This window comes from Berghia stephanieae, chromosome 7, assembly GCF_034508935.2.
Source record: "Berghia stephanieae isolate SIO BIC M18660-M18661 chromosome 7, UCSD_Bste_1.3, whole genome shotgun sequence".
Taxonomy (NCBI): domain Eukaryota; kingdom Metazoa; phylum Mollusca; class Gastropoda; order Nudibranchia; family Aeolidiidae; genus Berghia; species Berghia stephanieae.
In genome coordinates this window covers 43,260,431-43,285,831 of record NC_088366.1, presented here as the reverse complement: position 1 = coordinate 43,285,831, position 25,401 = coordinate 43,260,431, and the positions used below count along the sequence as shown (strand labels likewise).

At 33.2% G+C, this 25,401-nt stretch overlaps 1 protein-coding gene across 1 annotated transcript; it reads right to left on the bottom strand.

The window, feature by feature from the left end:
* Positions 1 to 1,325: 1,325 nt before the first annotated feature.
* On the bottom strand, positions 1,326 to 25,160 carry LOC144977297 (poly [ADP-ribose] polymerase 2-like). Its single transcript, XM_078922355.1, has 18 exons — positions 25,031 to 25,160; positions 19,918 to 20,081; positions 15,719 to 15,842; positions 14,967 to 15,164; positions 14,481 to 14,633; positions 13,290 to 13,405; positions 11,456 to 11,628; positions 10,686 to 10,782; positions 10,229 to 10,330; positions 9,887 to 9,971; positions 7,951 to 8,089; positions 7,323 to 7,386; positions 6,904 to 7,035; positions 6,333 to 6,457; positions 5,758 to 5,857; positions 4,372 to 4,470; positions 2,715 to 2,839; positions 1,326 to 2,234 (listed from the first exon to the last, which is right to left on the bottom strand). The coding sequence occupies exons 1-18, from the start codon at positions 25,056 to 25,058 to the stop codon at positions 2,078 to 2,080; spliced, it is 2,181 nt and encodes a 726-aa protein (XP_078778481.1). The 5' UTR covers positions 25,059 to 25,160; the 3' UTR covers positions 1,326 to 2,077.
* Between the last annotated feature and the right edge of the window lie 241 nt (positions 25,161 to 25,401).

Sequence of the window (25,401 nt, the reverse complement as noted above, 5' to 3'; positions counted from 1 at the left end):
ATTCCCTATATCTCCTTTCCAACTTGCTTTCTGTCTTGGTCTTGGAATGAGATTACTTGGTTTTGTCCTGGTCCTGGCTGATAGGGAAATAGTCAAATGTATTGTAAATCATCTCTCTGTTATGCGCTGTATTATGTTTTCTTTATATTATATATGATTTGTAAAACATTTGAGTGTATTCCTCTTAGTGGGGACCTGTGCTTGTGTCTGAATGAGACTTTTAGTGATCTCAAACTAAGTACTTTGATAGTGTGCTCTTGGAATCTACACCTGTTTCTTATTTGAACCAATTCCCTGTTGACTTACCTTTTCTTGGGTGCTTTAATTGTAATTCTAGAGCTTTATACTATCCCATTTTCTTCCTTTTTACTGGCGCTGATATGACCTAAATGTGTTGCATGCGCCGTAAAACCCTTAAAAACAAAAACAATTTGTCTTACTTTTTTCCTCAAGTCCTTTTTATTGTATATCTAGAATCTTTTCACTATCCAATTTTCTTCCTTTTTACAGGCGCTGATATGACCTAAATGTGTTGCAAGCGTCATAAAACCCTTAAAAACAAAAACAAACAAGAGAAACTGTGTTAAGATCACTCGCTCAAAATAAACTATGAGGCTAGCCTGATTTTAACTGCTCTAAAACAATAGTGATTTATAACATTTAACATAAACTCCACCCGTTAGCTTGTCTAGATTTACAATTACATGACTTTGATAGACAAGGAGTAGAATGATAGCCTATCTCTTAATTACCCCCCGCACTCATCGCAGAATTAGCCTAGACCACAGAAAAAGATATGTGACCTAGACTAGATGACGAGTGATGATGGCATCTCAACTCTCCTAACTTTTTTTTTTCATTCTCACCCTGTCTTTCAGAGCGTTTAGATCGTCATATGCCTGTTGCATTGTGAAAGAAGGCTCTGGCGATGAATAATAGTAGAAAAAAGTCATTCTTAGTTAATCTATAACTTCAATTTTGAAGATTCCACTAACCACAGTATTTTTCTCTCATTGGAGATGGTATGACCTAATTTAAGTGGGCATCCACTCTTGAGTGGGGAGCCATACTTGGATGGTTCCTCTTATTTTTTTGAATCGAGAGGTAATTTCACTTGGTCGATTAGGTCTTTGCAAAATATTGTCACTTTGTCACGCTTTCTTCTCCGTTTCAAGATCTAAATCAGTTTTGTTTTAATTAATATCATTTGATATTGATCTGTCAATATCTCAATAGAGCCATTAATTCTTTGTACAAAGTTGTTACTTAGCCCTTTGAAAAGGCACAGAAGATAAACAAGGATAGAAAAGCCAGAAAGAAGCCTAGACCATTTGTAACAAATATTGTATTTCACAGTAAAACAACCAATGAAAAAATGAATGAAATGTACAAATGCTACAATAACTAGTTCATAAGTGAAATAACATATTTACAAGTCTGACAATCAAACAAAATTCTATGCTGCAATATTATGATGTTTATCAATAGCTCACATTTAAAAAAAAAGAGAGAAAAATAATAAATGGGAACAGCTGTTAATGATTAAAGCTTAAAATATCAAATGGTTGTTGACGTTTTTGGTTTTCCTTTTATCATCTAAACGTTTCAGTACGGGGAATCTGAAACAATAATCATTTATTGAAGCTTCAAATATCCTCATACTCATTTTCCCTAATAAAATTATTTTTGGTTGTTAACATGGAGTGACTCAAAGTAAGTAATAATACAATACTGATTTAAGATCAGGGAAATGCAGACGATAGCAGATATGAAATGGCTGCAGGTGATGGAATATTTTCATTGTTACTATTTTATGTGTATTTTTTTTCACAACAGCTTTTGATAATCTCATACTTCTGCCGTGCTCAGTCTGCATTTCTGCAAAAGCTGAATACCTACTTACTATTTAAACATATATTATTTTTAAATGGCATAAGAATACTTAAGCCTAAAGTTTTGCTCAAAGCCAGTCCACCATTCTCAGTGAGTCCTGCAGCTGCTCAACACAAATTACCAGACTTGTAAATATATCAAAATGACAAATATTTAATATGAATATAATATTCCTATCTTCCATCTACTTGAAATTGAATTTAACTTTGAGCAGATATTTCATCTTGATTTGGGTTGTGTCGTAGACAATGTATTCATTGTAATTCAAAGTAAAGCCAACCTTTGACTTCTGGATGCTTGTGTTGGATTCTTTACCCACGGGGACCACCAAACCATCTGGCCTGAAAGACAAAACAACAATGATGGAATATGTTTTAAGAGCTTGATAGAGCTTGAACACTTTAAGCTCATACGAGCAACATGTAAATGGAAGGATAAAACAATACATTTTAGATTTTAGTTCCCATGCAGACATGACACTATTGGGTCAAGAACCTTGGAAAAAGGTTTTAAAAAAAAAAGAAAGAAATACTTGGATAAATTCCAGCAAAACAAGCCCATTTGACTCGTGTGAGAGACAATCTAAAAACTGTAAATATAAATTTTAACAAATAAATATAAATATATATATATATATATATATATATATATATATATATATATATATATATATATATATATATATATATATATATATATATATATATATATATATATATATTTCACATTAGAGTAAAATATAATTGTTTTCTGTCTACCTAGCCCATGTATGCATTGACACAGTGGCATAAAACCAAGCATGTGAAATTGGAACAACTTACATGGTGACATGTGTAGTCTTATCTGGTCCCTTTATCCCCATTCCCATCACACTGTGCTTGCCTGCCGGGAGATTGGCTGCTTTTGGATCTGCATGAAGCTTCTCTTCTATTGTGCCTAACGACACCTGAAATATAACATAATTGTTTCTTTTGAGCAGCAACGTTTTCTCTTAATGTCTGCAATGAAACGTCCAAAATTATCAATCAGGTAGGGTAGAACTTCGCAGATAGGGAAATTCGCCACGACCCTCCACCCCCAAGAAATAATGCCTGGTAAACATTTATCCTGTCACCCCTCACGTTGAAATAGTCCATTTTAAAAAGACAAGATATGAATGCATGTATTGCTTTAGTTTGCAGGAAACTAATGAGAAATCTTTAAGAGTTACAGCACATCAAAATGGCATGTAGTAATCAAGACATCCTTGACTTTTTGACTGTAACGGCAACCCTCCACTGAAGATCCCCTAGTTTGTGCATTTGAATGTGAAGGCCCTGGTCACAAAATCAATGTGGTGGTATTCACTTTGTGGCTATCCATATCCATTTTATTTTCATTTTCAGAGTATATTATCAGAAAAATATTTCTAAAATATTTAACACATATTATTTCAAAAGTATATACTTTCGGATAAATTCACCAGTACTTTTGGGTAAATTAGCAGCACTCACTATCATCATACAATAATTATTCCAAAGACGATATTTTGTGTGCAACAGACGCTGTGCGTAAGCACTGAACTGTAACTAAGTTAAGAAAAGAAATAATGAATAAGTAAGTGGGTACAATAACCGGTATGGATGGATGATCTTGTGACTGGCATTGTAATGTGTCCCCAGGAAGGCACTTTACATACATCATCACACTCGATTCAAGTGCCAATAAATATTTTTCAATAGGCAGTATTGGATAATGTAGAGAGATTTGAAGACAAGAAAAGTTTAAGAAATGGAAATTGTTCCTCATAATGACTTGTAGGGAGAAAAACTAAGTACAAAATCTTGCGGCAAAGTGACCCACCAGTGGCGGTGAAGTTACCTGACATGCAGCACATGTATCCCAAACAGTGGCAGTTTAATTCACTCAACCCTAACACCGACTATATCCGTAATTTACCCTGGTTACTTTCACCTCATGCCTATTTATTACATTTTTTCTGAGACAAATTACAGTATCAAAGGTAATATTTTTAATTTTTACATGTTAATGATAGTTGAATTAAACTATGTACATGCTCATTTTTAATACATATTCCTCGTTTTGAAAAGTAGCAAAAATCTCTTGGATTGAGTGAGTTAAAACCCTTGTGAATAAAATACAATATAAATCTACGTTAACACTTCATGAAAATATGATTCATTGGCCAGGTAAACCTATTGTCAGTGTTTAGGGTGCCCAATTGGCAAATTAGCTGCTCGTGGCAGGTCAGACGTAGAGTTCTTGACAGTTTCTTGGAGTAAATTATTTATCTCACCTCTCACCTCGTTTTTATTACTTTCTATATATATGGAACATTCTTTGTAAATCTTGTAAAATGTGTAGAAAAGTGTTCATGAACACAACACACACCTAATTTCTATATCAAATTCAATGAACTGCTAATTTCAGTTACTTGACAGATAATATAAAAAGTCTATAAATAACAGAGTTTCTTACATCACATAACACCAATACTCCTGTGGATCTGGTCTTGGTAGCAAAGCAATAATTGGCACTTTTACTTGACATGTCAGCAAAATATACACCCTTGCCAAACTGGATGGGAGAAGAAAAAAAGAATAAAACATTTTAAAAATATAAAGACAACCCCCCCCCCAAAAAAAACAAACAAACAACAAAACAACAAATAAACAAAACATAACAACTTGCAAACACTGGTTCAAATGGTCAAGAATAAAGACAGTAAATCACAGGCAGGTTATTGTCCAATTAGACCACATATTAATTACTAAGTAAAACAAACAACTTTAATTTCTAAAAGTTTGTATCAAAAATCTGAATATAGAAATTAAAATCAAAATATAGTCGCCCAAATATCTGCACAAATCGATGAAATCTGTAAATGGGGCAGGTCTGTGTCTAACCATCTGATATTTATATCAATTAAAAATTCAAATGTTTCTTACTTCACTTTAGTTCTGATCTGCCAACCCTGTTTTCCGCAGTTTTTCCAAAACTTTTCTTAAATCAAATAAATCCCGACAGGATTTTAAAAATTCCGCTTTTCCTAGATCAATTTTCTTGATGACTCAGTCATGTTTACACATATAATATGAGTAATTGATAGATAAATTTGTGTATAGAATTCCGCTTTTCCTAGATCAATTTTCTTGATGACTCAGTCATGTTTACACATATAATATGAGTAATTGATAGATAAATTTGTGTATAGCATGGACACCGGACTTCAGTAAAAAGATTTGCAGTTTTTGATGTCTTATTACTTTAATGATCCAAATTAAAAAAATAGCCTTTTGTGCTATTCTGGGGAAAAAATCTTGATTTATAAAAGTATTCTCCGGTTTTACTGTGAACCTCACCAGTAGCTTGAATTTTGCAGAGGTAAGAGTTGTCAGGTTTTTTCTTACTATTGGATTTGTAACATGGTTACAAAAAAAACCCCTTAACATGGCTGTTGATTTGTTCCATGTTACAATGAAGGGACTGTGATATCATCACAGACTTTATGAAATCCCGAAGCACAGTGCTGCCTACATTTTGTGATTTCAATAATTGTAGGAATCAAGCATAAAATGTAATACATTGAAATCCAAAAGCCCCTTTTGACTGGTGCACCTCATAGCAAAGATAAATACACCCATGTAAGGTTTTCTCAAACATACGCTTTCCTCAAACTCATCTGAATGTCCTGGATGATTCCCTTCTTATTCTTTGTACACAGTTTATTCAAACCACGTTTTCCCTGAATTTTTTTTTTTTTGGACATCTGTCCCTGGAGGTTTGACGAAACCATACTCGAGTGTATGTCAGTTACGATTATGAAAGTATATATCTACTACAGTTTATTTCCTATTAACCTACCATGTAACCTGTTACTGGGGCCTCTGGTGGAGCGATACGAAGACCTTGACCCAGGATTCCAGCCCAGTTGGTGAGACGGGAACCATGAAACAGCAGCATTCTGACAAAAGGTAAAAGACAACATGTAAATCCTTTTTTTTTTGCTTTTGTTACATACGGTTGGACATGATGCAACATGGATAACATTCCTACAACACTCCCTCTGCCCTGGATTATTTTCATGAAAAAGGGAGAGTAAAAAAAATTGACTGCATAATATAGAAGTAAAACTTAGATGAACAATGCAGAAACATCATGAAAAATATTGCAAACTGACAGAATAAAAAAATGTTTAAAATGACACTCACAAAATGACTTTCAACATCCAATTAGAGCCTATGTGCAGATCATTTTGATTATCTTCTTCATGTATTATTTCCTAGTTTCAGGTTGGTTATCCTTAGCAAGATAAAGCTTAAGTGATTCTCAATATCTTTTTTTTAAAAACATATTTTCAATAAAGACAACAACAACAAAAATTAATACAAAATGCAGTGAGTGTTTAAAAAAAAATGGCAAAGGCTCGAGGTACATACCGATTTCCATGATCCTTGAATTTTGCTGCCTCCCCATCTCTATCTATAGAAAAGAGTTCTTCCAGCTCCATTTTGTACATCATGTGAGTGGATGCATGAGTTTTCTGGACATAGTTGTCTATCAACTGGAAAGAAAATTCACAATTTAAAAAAATAACTCCTTTGCTAATTTTCTCTCATGTTCACAAATAGAGGCATAAAACAAATATGTTTGATTTCTATCTACGTTGAACTCAGATGTGTTAAGCTCAAAGTTATCTTTTCATCACAAAAAGTCAGTATGAGATAGAAAATACTTAAACAATTTTGAACTTCCTTTACCGCCATGATGATGATAACAATGATGACAACAACTACAGAGGTGATGATGTTGGACAAAGACAATGGCGAACACAGACATTCCTCACCATTATCATCACTTGACCAGTAACAAATGATTTCAGTTTCAGGTTGCTTAGTATTCTACTGGTTACATCCCAATCTAAATATTTTCTCACTAACACTCATTCAAACACACATTCAAACCTTGCCCCATGTTGATGGTATAAGATGATTGTGTAAAATTACTTACTTTGAAAGTATCAGAGGTTTTGTCAATAGGATCCAACAGACACTTGAGTTGGTGGTAATGCCTGTCCACTGGATTTTCTGACATATCTCCTCCTTTGAGTAGTTTGATGGCAATTTCAATGTCCTCCAAGGCCTGGACAGGGCACAATCAAATGATAAGACACAGCAATGGTAATAATCATGATGGTGGTGGTACTGGTGGAGGTGATGATGATGATGATGATGATGATATGTAAATGACCATAACGATGGAGATGACGATGTGGAAAGTAAATTAAATGAGCAGAGCTTCTTCAAAGCCATTGACATTTTGCAAAATAAATACAGCAAAACAAGTAAAACCTTAAAACATAACCATATTACTACAACCACGAGAAGGGATTTGTAAATGCTACGCCCACTTTTGCATGATTGACTTACCTCAAGAAGTTGTAATTTCTTTTTAACATCTTGTGAAGATCTTATGAGAGGCGGGACTTGCATGCTGTAGATCAAAATCACATAAGGTGTGGAAGAGAGTAAGGATAAAAACCCTAAGGAAATTGTATACACATAAGAAACAGAATTTTCCACCCTACATTTTTTTTAGATTTTACTGACATTTGTCTTGATTTTCATCTTTTATTCCACTTTAAAATATGAATCTCAGGAACAAACATTTTAAAGAGAGTTGAATGAACATTCCAAGTTCATTTCTTAATCAAATTTAAAATGTTATTATTTTTCATGCATTAGACATATACTTGCACAAGGACTTAATTTCTACCTTCATCTTAACAACGCCACTTAATTTCTTTCTTCATCTTAACAACGCCACTACCACATTATCTCATTCAGCTGTAGCGTTTTATTCATCCTGTTTTGTTGATAAAGGGGAAACCCGTAATGTTCACTTGATCTGTTGAAGCTTACATTCAATTTCACATCGTTATAAATATACCTTCATCTGAAGAAGATTCAATTAACCTTTTCCATGCCAAGAAAATACTCCTGTGTGTGTTAGCCAATGTTAACATGGTGGTGTATGAGATTTTGTGCAATTGCTTACCCGAAAACATGTGGGATACGAGTGTAGAAGTCACTGCATGCGTCTTTAAGATTTGGGCCAAAGTCATTGTTGTTGATAAGAGTTTCAATCTCTTTCAATGCTGAATAGCCTGCTTTCACTTGCTCTTTGGTCAATTTTCCTGTCATTTATAAACCATATAAATATTTAAACGAACCACACAATGGCGACATAATGCTCCATGGGGAAACAGTATCTGTTTTTAATCTTAAATAAGATCAAAGATCAAATCCATAAGCAAGTCTACCACCTATCATAAACAGATAAACAATGATGAGAAATATAGGGCATAGAGAAATGCCAGGTGAAAACAGGAAATAAAAATATGACCTTGTCAGAGAGCCGAACTCTGTGTCCGAGAGAGAGAGAGAGAGAGAGAGAGAGAGAGAGAGAGAGAGAGAGAGAGAGAGAGAGAGAGAGAGAGAGAGAGAGAGAGAGAGAGAGAGAGAGAGAGAGAGAGAGAGAGAAGAAAGAGAGAGAGAGAGAGAGAGAGAGAGAGAGAGAGAGAGAGAGAGAGAGAGAGAGAGAGAAAAAAAAAACATAAGCTATATAAATGCTCAAATTTTGACTTTGGGAAATGACCACTGTCATACACCCACACTCAAATTTTTCTCTCATACTGGATCCCAAATGATGTGTTGGCTTGCCTAACCGCTGCAGCAGCACTACCTGATAGTCACTTCACAATTTTATATTGGTCAATCCAGTGAGGTAAAAGCCAATTAAATTTTTATTCTTTGATGCCGTTTTTTCAGAGACTATCTGATCAATAGGACGTTTAAATGCCATTATTCGATAAAGATTGTGTTATGCAATATAATTTACACCTGAATACTTAGAAGAAAAGAAAAAAAAAATTAACGCAAAAAGTAAACAATAATTTTGTCCATATTATGGATAGACCTGTAAATGACCTCTAAAAAAATAGACTGAAACTCTTCATAACTCGTAGCAGAAAAATCCAAAGAATTGAAATGAATAGTAAACAGCAAGCTCGCTTGAGCAAAACAATGGCAGAAAACTAATTTGTGTGGGAATTAATTTGGCTACTTACCATTGTTCCTTATAATTAGGTACCCAATCAGTAAAGAAACTAGAAATGGTCAACCAGTTTGTTTACAGTATGAGGCAATCGAAATGTGCTTGTAGTAATCATATAACTTTCGATTTGAAGGTGTCTACATAACACACTTCCAGCATTCGCATTTTAATTTTTCATACTTTTACTTTCCACCAGGTAAATGTGGCTAAGATGAAAAAGTGAAATTTATCTCTCAGCAGCTCAGTTAAAATTGGCTACCATTGGGATCATGACAGGTTTGGAAAGTGAAAGAAATAATTTCACAAAGGCTGTGTGAAAATACACTGGGATGTGTTCAGACACTGCAATTCTAAAAAGCGTCGCTTAGCCTCGGCAATATAAATGGCACATGAGCTACGCGTAGCGCTGTGGAACATTCCAAATTACTTTACGGTCATTTCTTCTTTCCTTTTTAAAAAATATTTGAATTTGACGAATTGACTGATTTCAGTTAATTGACTGAGAATTTATAGGTCTATATGGAATATGTTCCTGACAGCATGCATTGTTTATGAATGTATTTCATTTAAATATAAAAATAGACATCATATCTATGAACAATCAGTAAGGGTAAATAACATATGACATTTTCAGCAGGAAACAATTAGACTCTCACCAGCATCAGCATCCATCAAGTCAAAAAATTTCTGACAAATGAAAGACTTTTCAATATTATATTATTCATAAATGAAACAATTTCAAATCTTAGAAAAGTATTTCTTTTAATCATTCATCGGTTGACCTAGATGATGCTGTTCAGAATCTGGTATTGTCTCAAAGACAAAAATCTCTCTAATTGCGTGTTCAAAGAAAACATTTTAATACAAAATATCAAACCTAAAGGTGCCTTCTTTGTGTCATATTTCATCTCCACAATCTCATCCTCCATTGATTTAATGTCACAGATCATCTGTACCAAATCCTTCAAAAAATCACAGAATATACAAGAATCAGCAGTCAAATAGATGATTATTATGCCTAATGCAATTTTAATTTTTTAAAAATGATTTGACAATAAAATTCTATTAAAAGTCTGCAGTGCAGTAACATTTTAAAAATTATAGATAAAAAAATGATGAAAGTGGTGGGAAAAAAAATACAAGAGATACAAAGAGGAGAAATATGAAGACAAAAAAAAAAAAAAAGGAAAAAGATAATTATCCAAACTAGAATAATCACCTGAACTCTTTGATCTAATGTAGAATCCGGGACTTTCTGCTTTTCATTCTTGTCTCCAGCATCGTCCGGTATGTCTTCGTCAACGTCCATACTCTCTTTCCCCTGGAAAAGTAAAACATCATTCACTTGGATACAAAAACAGTTTGCTTCACCAATCTCTTTCAATATTCAAGATCCCTCTCTCTGTATGAACCAAATAACTGAAATTCACTGGAATACTGAACTTAAGCAAATGGAAAACTGTGCATTATGCAAACTAATACTTGTGATTCAAGCAAGTACATATATGTACTCATCTCCCAACCACTATGCTCAAGCCTTGAATTAACTGTATTGAATTTGTATTTGCCAACGCCACAGAAACAGTTCATGTTACCCTAAATTTGAAGGAATTATTTTCAACTAATAAGAAATGTTTTTATTTTTTTCCTCCTGCATATCTATCCCATTGACCAACCTCAGTACTGTAATCCATTTGTAGTAAATCATACTTTCCACCATGCTTAACAAATGAGTCTCTGTTTTGCCAAGAGTTGTTTGTTTTGTCCTTAAATCTGGAAATATGTCACAAAATATACAAATTATACAACAAAAAAAAAAAAATGAAAAAAGAAATTTCTTTTGAAAAATTGCTATACGTTTGTTCTGTATTTTTACAGTAAATATCTCCAGGTTAGACTGGTAAGTAACATTTACTTCACAAAGTATATACTGGGATTGAAGCATCTGATCCTCTTACCCTCTCCCACAACACTCAGGCACAATGAAAACTTTAAAGAAAACAGTAAGATAAAGAACAAAGTTGAAACATTGATCAATATCACAAATAAAAAAATTACATAAAATAACTTCTAGAAGAGTACATTTGCTACACACTTTAAAATGATGATAATATTTTTTTTTAAAGAAGGGACATGACTGCATAGGGGTGATTGTCTCCATTGACTGGTTGAACATCATTGAGGATCTACAAAACAAAAAAAACCAACAAAACAACAACAAAAAACAAAAACAAAAAAAAAATATATATATATAAATATCCGTTATGTGAGTTCTTAATTATTTATTTTTTTTTTTTAATAATTTTTTGTCGTGGCAATTAGCTATTGCTGATGAGTCTAATGCATTGCAGTGTATTTTCTTGGTTGTTTCTCTGATTGTATTGCTTTCAATTTCAAAAATAAATAAACAAATGATAGAAGCACTCATGTTGAGTTAAAAACTTACTTTTTCTCAAAGATCTCCATTGCTTTCTGCAAATTTGTTCCACATGTGACTAGGTTGTTTTGTCCATTGTATCCAACTCGCCCCCACCTCTGCCAGCAGTGATATTCCTCCTTTCCATCTGTCTTTAATACTTGAATCAGGTAGTACTTATTGTTGTTGTTGCCAATATTAGTCTGAAAAGTAAAAACAATAATCAGTAAAACTTCTGACATAATATTAACGGGTATGATACGACAATAGCAAAAGTTAAGGTTAAAGTGATACTAAGCTGCTAGAAGCAGTGGACTGTAAAAAGTAATAAACAAAAAAGAATATAACATCTTCAAGAAGGAAATAAATTCCAAAAATGGAACGTTTCAGGCTCAAAACCCTTCTTTAACCAAGAAAAAAACTCCCCAATAAAAATACATTAATTAAAAACCAGATTGACGGTCATTGAAGATGTTATATTCATTTATGTTTATTACTCTTTACAAGAGCAAAACTACATCTAACCAAAGACAAAATTCTCATTAACACAATCAATCAAGTTCAATAGAATGACAGTGCCTTAAGGATCTTCTTCAGTTACATATCTTTTTTAAGCACTGGATATTCATAAACAAACAGACTTTCCCTATCTATCTGGAAACAAGAAAATGAAGATGACGTACATATTTCCTGCAAAAAGTGTTATGAGCATGATTTTTTGAGATATTTTTTCCCCACATTAAAAATATAACAGTGAAGCCAATTTATTCCAGAAATGTTTTTATCATAAACTTCATATAAAACATCATCATAATCTAATAACGTTTATGAACAACAATAACACTAATAACAACAACACCAGCAACAATAATAATAAAAACACCAACAACAATAATAATAATAACAACAACAATAGAAATAATAATAATGATAGAGCATATAAACTTGGTGATGAAACTACTAAAAAGTATTATAACAGCCACGTTAGCAAAAACAGGAACCATAATATCTAATAATAATAACAACCATCATAACTACAACAACGATAATAACAACTACAAAAACAGTAATAATAACAATAATAATATTTTATTTTATTTTATTTTATTTTATTTTATATCAATTTTCTGATCCTCATATCGGTTGTTAATATCGCTCATGGACATTTTTTTGGGCCATATTTGATTTTAGAGATAACCATTTTTCCAACGAGAATCAGATGATTTATCCACATACGATCCGATTCATTGATTCCGGGATAATCAATCAATCCCACCATTACTTTTTGCAAATCTATATGTATTTGTTTCCCTATCTTACTGTTAAACAATATTACTATAATTAATTACTTGGACCTGTGTTTCTGAAGGTGGGTATATTGATTATACAATTTGTATACACATAGTTATGAAAAAATTATCAGTTACATTAAAGCAATAAACCAATCTTATCTTATTAAAAACAAAAAACAAAACAAAAAAAAACCCCCAAAAAATTTTAAAAAACAAAAAAACCTGTGATGAACATGGAGACGTTATATCCGATATTACAATGTCGTTCAATTTGTTGGCATCCGCTTTTATAATAATAATCAAAGAAAAAAAAAAAAGAGAGAAAAAATATAAAAAATAAAAATAACGTTTATTATAGATTTTATCATTTTATCATTATATACTTGATCAAAAACAAAGACAATAAAAACAAAAGCTGGATAAAAAGGAGTAAATCTTGGCAACATAAGCTCTGATTTCAAATTCCGTTAATTGCAAATGTGGAGAAGAATAATAAATTCCTTTTATTGAGTCCTATATGATATTTGTGTTTCAAAACTGACATTGCATTATTTTCTCAATGTCGTTGTTACCTGGTTAAGCATGCAATCCCAGATTTCCTTTCCTTTTTCATACACAGAACACTTGTTAGCAATGGGACACAAGGAATCCACGGGTGCACTGCCTTTTTTAACCACAACAGTCTTGACTGGATTTTAAAACACAAATATAATAATAAAATTGATGTCAAAGTTAGAATGTATGTGCTCTTATTTGTGAGTCGGATAACCGAACACAATTAGGTGCTTGTCATGCCATTGTTGTGGTGGAGAATATTTTGTATTAGTTTGAGAGGATTTCCATTATAATAACGAGACTGTAACAATTTGGGTTATCAGACTAGTAAATAAGTAAATGTAAGAATAAATCAATTAAAGTTTCTCGGTGAAGGCTGATGTTAATTGTAATCTCTCCATTCATAATCAATGAAATTCTTGATATTCCTATGCCTAAATAATATTTGCAAAATTTATTCAGACTGCCACAAGCAATAAACAAAAAATCTATATATTTTTTGGAGAAAAATCTGATTTTTATGAAACAAAATATTATCAACCACAAAGAACTCATTTCCACCCTTAAGTTTTAAATTGCTACATTAACAAGTTTAAGAATTGTTGCAGTGAGGTTCATTTTAGTACAATCCATTCTTTACAAAAATAAAATTATTTTCAACAGTAAAAACTTTGTTTTAAAAATCGTAATCTCAGGAAAAAATCCGAATTCAGCTTATATTTTAAATAAAAAATGTTTTTAAAAAAAATCTTTATACATTGATTTAAATGTAAGTGGCGTGTCTGCTTATGACAATTTTGCATGTTTTTTCAAATGTGATTAAAATAACATATTAACAAGTTATCACCCCTTCATAGCAAACTGAAAGATATATCTTTCCATTTCATATGATATAAATAAGAAGTAATTTTCCAACTTGAAACATTTTCATTTTGTAAAAAATGGTTTCATTAGCATGAGCTCATTTTCTTGGTGAAGAAGTGAAAAGAAAAGTGAAAAAGTGAATTATTCGAGATAGTCATCATTTATACAGCACATATTTTTCCGTATATAAACCATCTAGAGAGATGGGAACTGTAAAATGTCATAGAAAAGTGATAAAATAAAAATTGATAGGAAGGTGAGAATATGAAAGTTGACGAGAAGAAAAAAAGTAAATTCTTCTGTGTTATTCAATATCACAATACACAAAATTTTGATATTTGCACCTGTTGATTTCGCTGTCTCATTTCCACTTTTTGCCTTTCCGGATTTTCCTTTGCTGGAAGTTTTCAATGTTTCATCATCCACTTCTTCATCTTGAGCTTTCTCTTTCTCTTCATCATCATCATCATCATCTTCATCAGCAGGTGCATCACTATCTGAAAAAATTCAATATTGATCACAAAATCGTGGAACCTACAATGAAGAAGATTAAAGTGTGGAATAAAATCAAATCATGAATAAGTAAATGACAAAAAATGTTGGCATTTTAAATAAATTAATGCCATTGAAGAAAAGTTTTAAAAAACAAAACAACAACAAAACAATTCTAACCCATCGTTTATAATTTATTTGAAGTAACTATTTTAAACAAATGAACCAAAAGGGGAAAGCCCGCTTTATTTTTAAAAAGAATTCATCTTAAAAGACAATTGCTTTAAAATATAAAATACTGATCTCTCAGGAATCCACAGCAAATGTGAGTTGAATACCTTGAACTCCCCTGCGCATCTTTCTACATTTCTTTGTTGTGGGGTTGGTCTGGGTCATCTTTTTCAAGTCAATGTCATGGAAAGATGTTTTCAGTGATGCTTTCTTCTGAGAAATAGCCTCCTCAAGATCCAAGCTGGTAGAGATATTGTAAGGATGGTATAGCTTGTCATCTCCCTCCCATTCAATGACCTTGAACTCTGAAGTTTTTGTTTTTTTTAAATAAAAAGAGGATTAAAATATTAAGTTTTGCAATCTCACATACTATTAGCCTTTCTAATTAGCAAATTTGAATTTATTAATTTTTATTGGAGAGACAAAAATTTCAAATAATCATTTTACAATTAAACTTGTATTTAATGTAAGATTGAATTCAGATTCCACTATCACAAAGAAAAAAGTTGTTTTTTTTAAATCTTCATTTTCTTACTTGATTCAAAATCCAAGAAAGAAAAAGAGTAAGATTACGGTGCAAGATTCTCATCATTTACAATAATAAAAATAAAACATACATATTGTCATTTAATTTGAGTAGATAGCCATTAATGAGTTAGTATAAAATGAAATGCCCCCTCATGTCCAGCCGGAAGTGCTGTAACAGTTGGATTGTGGGTTCAACTACCCATTGCCACAAAAGTTTTGATTCTCTATTGTTCTTTTGCACTTCTCTAATCACTTCATTTTTTGTTATAAACAATGTTCACTATGGATACTTTACTCAAAACTTGTTTTCACACCAAACACTCTTCCTTACCATCATCCTCATTGTTCCTTGTGGCAATACGAACACGTCTTTCATATCCTGTCCTTTTGTTTTTCTGGACACTCTCAGCAAACATGACAGTCATCTTAACTCCAGTGACCACTTCAATCTCAACCTGCAGATTAGTAACAGTTACAAAATCAATTTCTGCATTCTACAATATAGCTCATAAATCTAAATAATATCAATAAAGATGTGTATACTCTCTCTCTTTGAAAGTCTTTGTTATGAAATTAAATAAAAGTATATCATGAAATAACACATCATGACTATCAGATATCATGATTGCAAACATCACTCACGGCGTCTAAACTGCACTATAAATCTGACCGTTTAGTTTCCCGCTGTTCCGAGCGCCGACGTAACCTCACCCGACAGGTAACTGGGGTCAACAGCGGTCAGCCGATATCAATTCCCAGAACGTAGATTTGACGTGCATTGGGTGATACCAATGGATGATTTCCGTACCAATTAACCTCACGATCTTCGTGACGATGCAATTCCACCCAAAATGCAAAGAATTCTCGCAGACCTCCTCTTTCCATCGGTCCAATTTTTATTTCAATATCTCCAGTACTTATTCCACAAGCCGTGATTCAAATTCACCTATTTTTCTATAACATTTAAATAAAATTACTTGTAATTACCTCAGGATTATAAAAAAACGTTGCTATAAACTTCAATTTTTTTTTGGTGTGATTCACAAGGCACAAGTTTTACTACGAAATGAGGTACGTTTCATTTACTCTTCAGTTTTCATTATTTTGTAATGATTATTTTTCCGCGGTAGGTCAGGTAATAATGATATTACCTCTTTAGCCTTGTTCTTGAAACGTAATATTTCGCTGCGGTTTTATTGTTAATTATATCTTTATTTTTTATTTTTTTCAATGATGAGTTAATTTGATTTTTAAATTGCATAATTTGAATTATCTTGCTAATGTTTAATTTTAAATGACATTGTGTGTTGGGCCTCAACTTAGCTCAACTGCTTGTTAGAATTTTCCTGCCCCCCCCCCCCCCCCTTTCTTTCACCAAATTGGGTGAAGTATTCGGTTTTTCTTTTTCCAGATTTTATGTACGCTGTTATGTATGCATGGATATGAGAAGTAATACAGAGTGTTTTAAAACTCATTTTATTCATTAATTCACTATATCATTGCTTACATCGCTCAGTCAATTTTGAATTATCTCTTACAGCATGGACCACACAACTGCAAGTCATAACCAAGCAGTGAATTCATTATGTAGGACATGTAGTATGATTTGTTTAACACAGAAATAGAAACGTGCCCGCAAGAAACCATTTACATGTTCAAATTATTCTAATGACATTCTTTTAGTCTATGGGACTGACACGGCATTGGACAAGCAAGGAGCACACTCATAATTTATGTGTAAAAAGTACACATTATAAAGCACATTGAACACACGACTCATTAGCTTCTTTGTATTTTCTCATTGCCAAGACGCTAATAATAAATAAATCAACCTTGAAACGGGTTGCACTTGCATGTTTGATATCGACAGAGTAGAATATAACAACAAACTCCAAAACGCAGGAGAGACTTTCAACTCTCATGCACGAGCTACTGACCCTCAGGGATGGTCCTATTGCCTCTGAATTGGACAGAATACTGCATTACACAACAGGCTTACCACAGCAGATCATTCATTGGCAACCACTGCCACAAATACAAGAAAAAGTCTACACTTACAATTATCCAACAAACAAAGAACTGCACCCACGACCCACTCATCATTGACGACGCATGCAGTATTGGATTAATTTTCGACAATATAAACAAGGCCTATAGTCATGTGCACAACTTTATTTCACACACAAAATCAATCAAAGCAGACACAATCAAAGTGCAATAAAACATTACACGGATACATACAGAAAATATTTTCCAAACAAAATAATCCCAAAACAACACCTCCTTGAGTACCACTGCATACCACACATCACTCAATATAAGTTTAGACTTAGACTTCTTGGAGAACAAGGCACAGAGACCTGTCACCAAACAACAGCAAAATTGGGAAAAAAGAGCATCCGGCATTATCAATGATATGAATAAAATGCGATTTGTCATCAACGCAATGCAGTTAAAGACCAGCCCCAAACTACACTGACGAGTTTGAATGCTCGTAGCGGATATATTTTTGTTGAGGAAAAAACGTTTTTTTGTGAGGAGAAGTATTTACATCTTGTCTTTATAATACATAAAATTCAGACAAATCCATAGCAACGTTTTTTTTCTCTCTAATTTTTGAAATGTTACACCCGCTATATTTTTTGTGTAATTTGTTACCGTCCATTGATAACATATTGAGAAATCTAGTAATACTATGAAAAAATAAAAAAACACACAGTAAAAGTAGAAAATATAAACTTTTATACCAAGTAGTGATATTTCAACTCATTCAATATGGGTGTCTAACAGACAATAAAACAAAACATTGTTAAATTGAGTGAAACGGCAATCCCCGTTAGGTAAATTCCTCTCGGTGATTGACCGCTCACCGTGACCGGGTCAGCAGGTGTCAGGAACGGGATACCGTCTCAACTAAACTGTTGTCGTTGTGTACGCTGTGCACTAAATTATAATGGTATAACACCAAGGGGAAAAAACGTGATTTTGATAATCTTAGCAAGATTTTTTTAAATCCTTTAATGAAAACTGGATAATCCCAGAAGAATCTTTTGTTTTTTTTTCCAAAATAAAGCGAAATAAAAATTGGATAAAAAAGTATGAAATATAATAAATAATATAATAAAGTGGTTTATTACCTACAATTAAAAGAGAAAGTTTTCCACAGTTTAAAAGAAATAATCCTATGTTGTTTTTTTTAAATATTGTTTTTCTATTAGTTTTGATAAAAATTAAAGATTACCTAGTAAGCATTTTATTTGAAGATAAGAGAAAAAACATTGACATTAGAATAAAAGCAAAATATGTGTTTTTATAGATGTTTTGGAAAATGTAATGTGGTAGTCAATGCACAGCAGTGTAATCATTTGAACGCCTGTTGCAGGATTAATTCACACTAAATTGATCAAGTTCAGACTTTGAGCATAATTGTGATTTGTTCTGATAATTACACGATCCAAGTAGTGAAACAAATGACATTACAATCATGGCAGTTTCTGCAAGATCATGAACTCAGTAAGCCAAGTCTTCACATTCAAAAAGCAAATACGGGTTGGTGTTTTATATCTATCAGTCATAGATGCCACTGTGTATTACTGTTCATGTTATTATTTTGTTAAGAGTTCCATGTGTTGACTTGAAGCAGTGTTTAAAAAAAAAACCCTCTCAACCCACTTAAATTCAGGACTGATTCACGTTTACTCTAATCAGACATGTACTTACTTCCAGGTCTGATATAAACCGTATAAGCGAACATGTCTACCATGAAAACAAACACTAAAATTCTGCTCTGGTTTTAAATATCCGGACATGGTGTTTCTTGCATCGCTTGCGGCCACAAACCGATAGTACTAATGATATTGTGTTACAAAAAACTCAGAGGGAAGACGGCATAGAAAATGTTTTGGACGATATTCTGTCTTAACAGAGGCTTCCATTCGTCTGTACTCTCAAACTAAGGTAAAATATTGTCTATAACAACAATGTTGAAACAAGACTATAAATTTGTTCGTTCATCAGACCTGCAAATAATTATACATAGTTCTAACATGATCACAGGTCTTACCATTATCATCTAGGATGAAGCAACAGTGGTGTGATGAGGGCATCATCAGAAGCCAAAGTTACCTCACAGAATTTGAGCCTTTTCAAAAAAAAGTAAAAGAGTAATATCCACTAAATGTACTCTAAGTGCTTTACAAAGATTCCCAACAAGAACAGTTAACTTGTAGAACAAGGTAATGCGATATTACAATTTTTAAAACTGAGACAATCTGTTACACCCATGTATTCATTTTACACCTGAGCATGGTGAGAGAATATGAGTAACAATCCTTTTCCAAGGACTCATATTTGGACCAACCATAGCGGGACTCGAACCAGGGACCTACAAGTCCAAAGGTGGGTGCCATACTATTAGACTATCAGCCGAACAAAACATTGGGTCAGTAATTTGAAGAAATAATGATCATTCTTGCCATGGTTAAAAAATAAAATATAAGATATTAATATTATATATCAACAAAACCAGACCTGCTTTTTCCTGGCCACAAATGCCTCAGCTATTTTCTTGTTCAAAGCTCGAGAGTATTGGACCCACTTGTCTCTATCTCCCTCCCATTCGAACCGAACACCAATGTCATTGATTTTAACATCTTCACGCTTTGCTTTTTTAGTCTTAGATGGACCATTTTTGCCTGTGAATGATAACAATAAGAAAAGTTACTCCAGTGCAATATATATGAAGATCTGCCAACCATCCTAGACTGAACCGTGTATTTTTCGATCTTAAAAATTGTATTTTTTAGCTGAAAAAAAAAATATTTTGTAATCATCAAAAAGAGAAAAAAGGAAATTGATATCAAAGTCTAAACTGCCAAACACAAATCAAAATATACTCTGATCTTCCATCATTCAAACACTCATTCTCACAAATATTTGGTGATAATAGAATCATCTTGTTTATGGAGACACCAACTTAAATTAGTAAAAGGCTACAGAAAGCGCAGTGATCTAGGGCAATTTATTATTTTTTTTTTCCGTTCATGATACAAAATAGCTGGCTTTTCTTCGGATGAAATTCCATTTCCCATTCTTTATCCCATGATTGTAGCCTGTCCAAGTCTTCTTGCAGTATATTGCAATCTTTTGATGTTTGAATTTGCATATAAAGAAGGCAATCATCCGCAAAAGTCAAAATTAAAAAATCCTTTTGATACTTTACTCAGCATATCATTTACGAATATATAAAAAATGAAGTGGGCCTAAAACTGTTCCTTCACAGGACTGGAAGTGATTATGACATTTGTTCTCAACCATGACTCTTTGGGATCACATCAAAAGAAATGATGAGATTTCATAGTGATCAAGCTTGTTCAAGAGGCTTTGGTGGTGTACTTTATCAAAGGATTGGTTGAAATCCGTAGAATGGCATCTGTCTGGCCTCCTTTAATTGTAATAGCAATTCATTAAAGGTCTTGATCAGTTGCAACTCGCACAAACGATGTTTGAACAATTTCTAAATTTATCTTGTTGTAGGTGGGGGTCCCACACGACATCGGCATATTCTAGAATCGGACTAGCAAGTACAGTGAACTTGTGTATTTGTTGTGCAGCCTTTAAGATTGTAATGAATGAATGCTTGTATCTTATTTGCCTTTGAAGTTATGTTTGATATGTGCCTCCCCCATTTCATATTTCCAGTCAGTACCACATTCAGATACTACTCATAGAAGAGTTTGGTTGTGCAGTTGGCAATCATGGGATATTGGCTTTCTTGTTAGTGATTAATATGATGTGGCATTTTGAGTCATTGGACTCTATTACTATTAGCCAGTTGCATTCCCACTCTTTTAGCGACTTCAAATTATTATTGAGCCACTCACTATCTTCTTCGTTGCTTACGCTCATGATCATCTAGTCCTGTATAAGAGGAACCCCCCCCCTCCCCAACTTCCTGTACCAATATCCCAGAGTTCCACCAATTTGTTTTTTAATAAAAGGCAAATCACGACAGCAAACTAAAAAAATAGGTGCTTTCAGTACAAATATTTTCTGCACAATTTCTAGCACAGTCTCGCACTGGCAGATTTCAATAGGCATTGACCTAAGGTAACACTAATGTCACCTAAAACCTGCCACTTCCCTATTAATCACCATTAAAAATTTCCCACTGCTCACAAAACTTAAACTGCCTATATTAACTACACAATGAGTCAATGCGACGTGTAATCATTTGTAATATATGTACGTCGGGAGCACTTCTACTATTGCAAATAGTGATTTTGCCGTGAAAATCACTAACTAGACTAGACCTCTACTTGCAGAAGCACTCCGATTCCGTTTAGTAGTAAATTCAATATAGAGAGACGAGGGAAATGTCAATCTCGGAAGAGGAGAAATGCACATAGATAGTAAAATGATGTATTATTGTGATTGTGTCCTATTTTATTTTGCATTATATATATATATATATATATATTATATATATTATATTATATATATATATTATATATATATATATTTATAATGTAATATATATATATGTGTGTGTGTGTAATTATATATATATAATATATATATATTATATATATATATATAAGAGGAGAGAGAGAGAGAGAGAGAGAGAGAGAGAGAGAGAGAGAGAGAGAGAGAGAGGGGAGAGAGAGAGGAAGAGAGAAGGGGAAATTGTTCATTGGTGTGTTTATGTCCATGCGTGTGGGTGTGTGTGTGTGTGTGTGTATGCACGCACTCATGTAGTATGACATATGAGAGTATGACTAGGACTCAAAATATGTTTAGAGTAGAATAGCTTAGTTTCATATGGGAGAAACAAAATTGAAGTAACTCAGCTCCTTGTAGTTGTTTATGGCCGACCGCTTTTTATGAATGGTTCTCACTGAATTCTTGCGGTCGGACTTTGGGCGTTCGGGACTGCATGTGGTTTTGTGTATTGGTGCGTTGTGTCCTGCTGGCGGGTGTTTTGAGCATTTTGGACAAACTCACAGCATCGATAGTTATTCCTCGCATACAGAGAAGATAGATAATAAGGAAGGGCGATAAGGAGAGAGAGAGAGAGAGAGAGAGAGAGAGAGAGAGAGAGAGAGAGAGAGAGAGAGAGAGAGAGAGAGAGAGAGAGAGAGAGAGAGAGAGAGAAAGAGGGGGGGGGGAGGGAGGGGGAGTGGGATGAGAAAGGATAAGATTCTTATCTCATTTTATGTAACTTTACTATAACAAAATTGCATGTTATGTATATAATATGAAGATATTACTATTTCTGACATAGGCGTGAAAGAACAGACAGAGAGAGAGAGAGAGAGAGAGAGATAGATAGAGAGAGAGAGAGGAAGGAGAGAGAGAGGAAGGAGAGAGAGAGAGAGAGAGAGAGAGAGAGAGAGAGAGAGAGAGAGAGAGAGAGAGAGAGAGAGAGGGGAGGACCACAGGCTTTCCCTCTCATAGCTTGTTACAGGAATAATATAATAATATGGAGTATGATGAAGATGGTGAATGGTGTCATAGGGGAATGGTGAAAGTGAAGGATTGTAACGAAAATATTAGGAAGGTTGTTGTGATGATGATGATGATGATGATGAAGATGATGATGATGGTGATGATGAAGATGGTGATGATGATGATGGTGATGATAATGATGATGATGACGATGATGATGATGATGTTGTTGTTGATGCCGGGTTTTTTTTGGGTTTTTTTGGTTTTTTTACGATAACTACTATGTTACTAGTGTGCATCTTGTGTGAGTGTGTCTATGTCAATATTGTATTGTTATAAATGTGTAACCAAATGACAAATTGCCACTTTTTGGGGGACAATAAAGATATAGACGCCTATTATTATTATTATGGTGGACCATGGAATCCCATGAGATTACCATAGCCATAACTTAAACTTAGCTCTAGAGTAGTCTTAGATACCCTACTATCTATTACTATTAATATTATTACTGTTAGTGTTAGAGTTAGAGTAGAGGCAGAGGTAGATAATAGGAAGTTTAATAGAAATTCTAAATGTACTTCACACATTTGAAAGAGCTGGCAACACAGATTACAAAACAGTTTGAATTTTGTTTCTATCTTGATTATAAATGTAGTTACGGCAGTTCAAAGTCTGAAATTTCAGACCGATTTTTACGCCAAAATTACCATTGCAAAGTTGTGACCGAAATCGTGTGATGTTAATAAAAAATGGTTAAAACAGTCAATATGGAGTTCTTATCATATATTGTATACCAAAATGTTCGTCTTATCGAGGACAATGCATTTACATTAATAAAGAGGAAGATAAACATTTCAAATTAACACATTATTACATAATATGACGCAAATGTTACATAATTAAAAACTCGGCTAGACCTTAGAAACAATTTGCTATATCACTTTTGGATTTATCCCCAATATCTCACTGAAACAAATGCAAATAATTCCCCTCTTTGAATTAATACATAGAGAATAAAAAGGGTTTGAGAGTATTTAAACGAAAAGATATAAACATGTTGCGTAATAACATAATGAGAAATTTTTACCTCTGGCAATTTAATTGCATATAAATAAAATGGTAGATTGAAAAAGTTGAAATAAATTGAAACAGATTCCCTATTATAATTAGAAGGAAAGTTCTGGCTTTTAATACTTTAAAAAATTCTGCTGAACCACTTTGGGTTTATTGCTATTACATCATTTGAACTGACAATTAATATAATTTTATTCCCCCCCCCCCCCCACCTTCTCTTTTAATGTGTGGGGGTGTCAAAATGTATAACTAATAGAACTTCTTACCATAATAATTATTAAGGCTAAGGCCTTTAGAATATGGATATAAATGATAACAAACATATCTAAACATATGGGAAAGAAACTTAAATTAAAGCAATTATTGGTATTTTTAAAATATCGATATTATTAATATCGGATTTCACAAAGAGAAGAAATATACGAACTTTTAAAACAAAAACTATAAAATGCCCATAAATAAAGTTGGAGAGTATGTATTCAAAACAAAAACATAGTAAATAATAGTACTGAAAATATTATTGACTAAATTTTAAATAATACATAACTAAATTTAAAATATCGATATGAATATCGATATCGTCGGGCAGCCATGATGAGAAGATAATGTAAACATGGCATTTCGGCGCAGAGTTAAAAGGTGTCTGCGCATTATAGAGCCCTGAAATTTGACATGAATAAAGTTTAGATGTTATTCTAAAAACAAGCGTTTAAATTTCAAAAGCACACGCGGTAAATAAAAAAATAAATGCATTTGAAAATTGCCAAATTTTAACTTCAAATAACTTCTGGAATTATTAATGGATTTTTTTCTTAATTGGCACCATTAATTCAAAAGGAAATTGAAAGACGAAAATAATGCTACCAAAATATCTGCGATATTCCTCTTTATAACGAAGTTATGCATCTTTAATTGAACCCCCCAAAACGCGAACGGCAATTTCCAGTCACAACTTTCCTATGGGCGAGTTGGGTCAAAATTTGACTGCCACTGCTCACTAAACTGCCTATAGATAAGTTGGTCCAACTGCACACTTGGACTTGGTACAACCAAACTCTTCAATGAGTAGACTGCAAAGTGAGTTACTTCTCATCCTGTTGGATTTTACTCAATAATATACCTGAGCTTCTAGCAGATCTCCGTGGCATCCTTTAGTTTAGATAAGCTTATCGTCTGAGTAAAATACCCTCAGTTGTCAAGTCTCGATCTGTTTAGGTTACTTACTTTCGGTTTCAGTTTCAACTTCCCGCAACAAAATCGAAAAAGAGACACCAATCTGCCCACAAGAAAACTAGCTAGAAAACTATTTAAATGTTTAGGTTATAGACATGAATGAAATAACAGCGATATGTAATAAAAAAGTTTTTGAGTAAATTTTGTGGGTTCGATAAAATTGTCAGAAGATCAATTAAGTTAGAGTTAGAGAGTAAAGGGCCCGAATCTACAAGGTTACGTCGCTCAAGGTGGTAGAGAACTTCGGTTGAAAATAAT

Bases quoted from the DNA above. Each gene is read 5' to 3' on its own strand.
- LOC144977297 (XM_078922355.1), bottom strand. From the start codon at position 25,058: ATGCCACGGAGATCTGCTAGAAGCTCAG. The intron at 10,783-11,455 runs GTAAGTTTTTAA...ACATATTTCCAG, and splicing joins ATGGAGATCTTTGAGAAAAA to ATTTAAGGACAAAACAAACA. The intron at 6,458-6,903 runs GTAAGTAATTTT...TTTTCTTTCCAG, and splicing joins AAACCTCTGATACTTTCAAA to TTGATAGACAACTATGTCCA.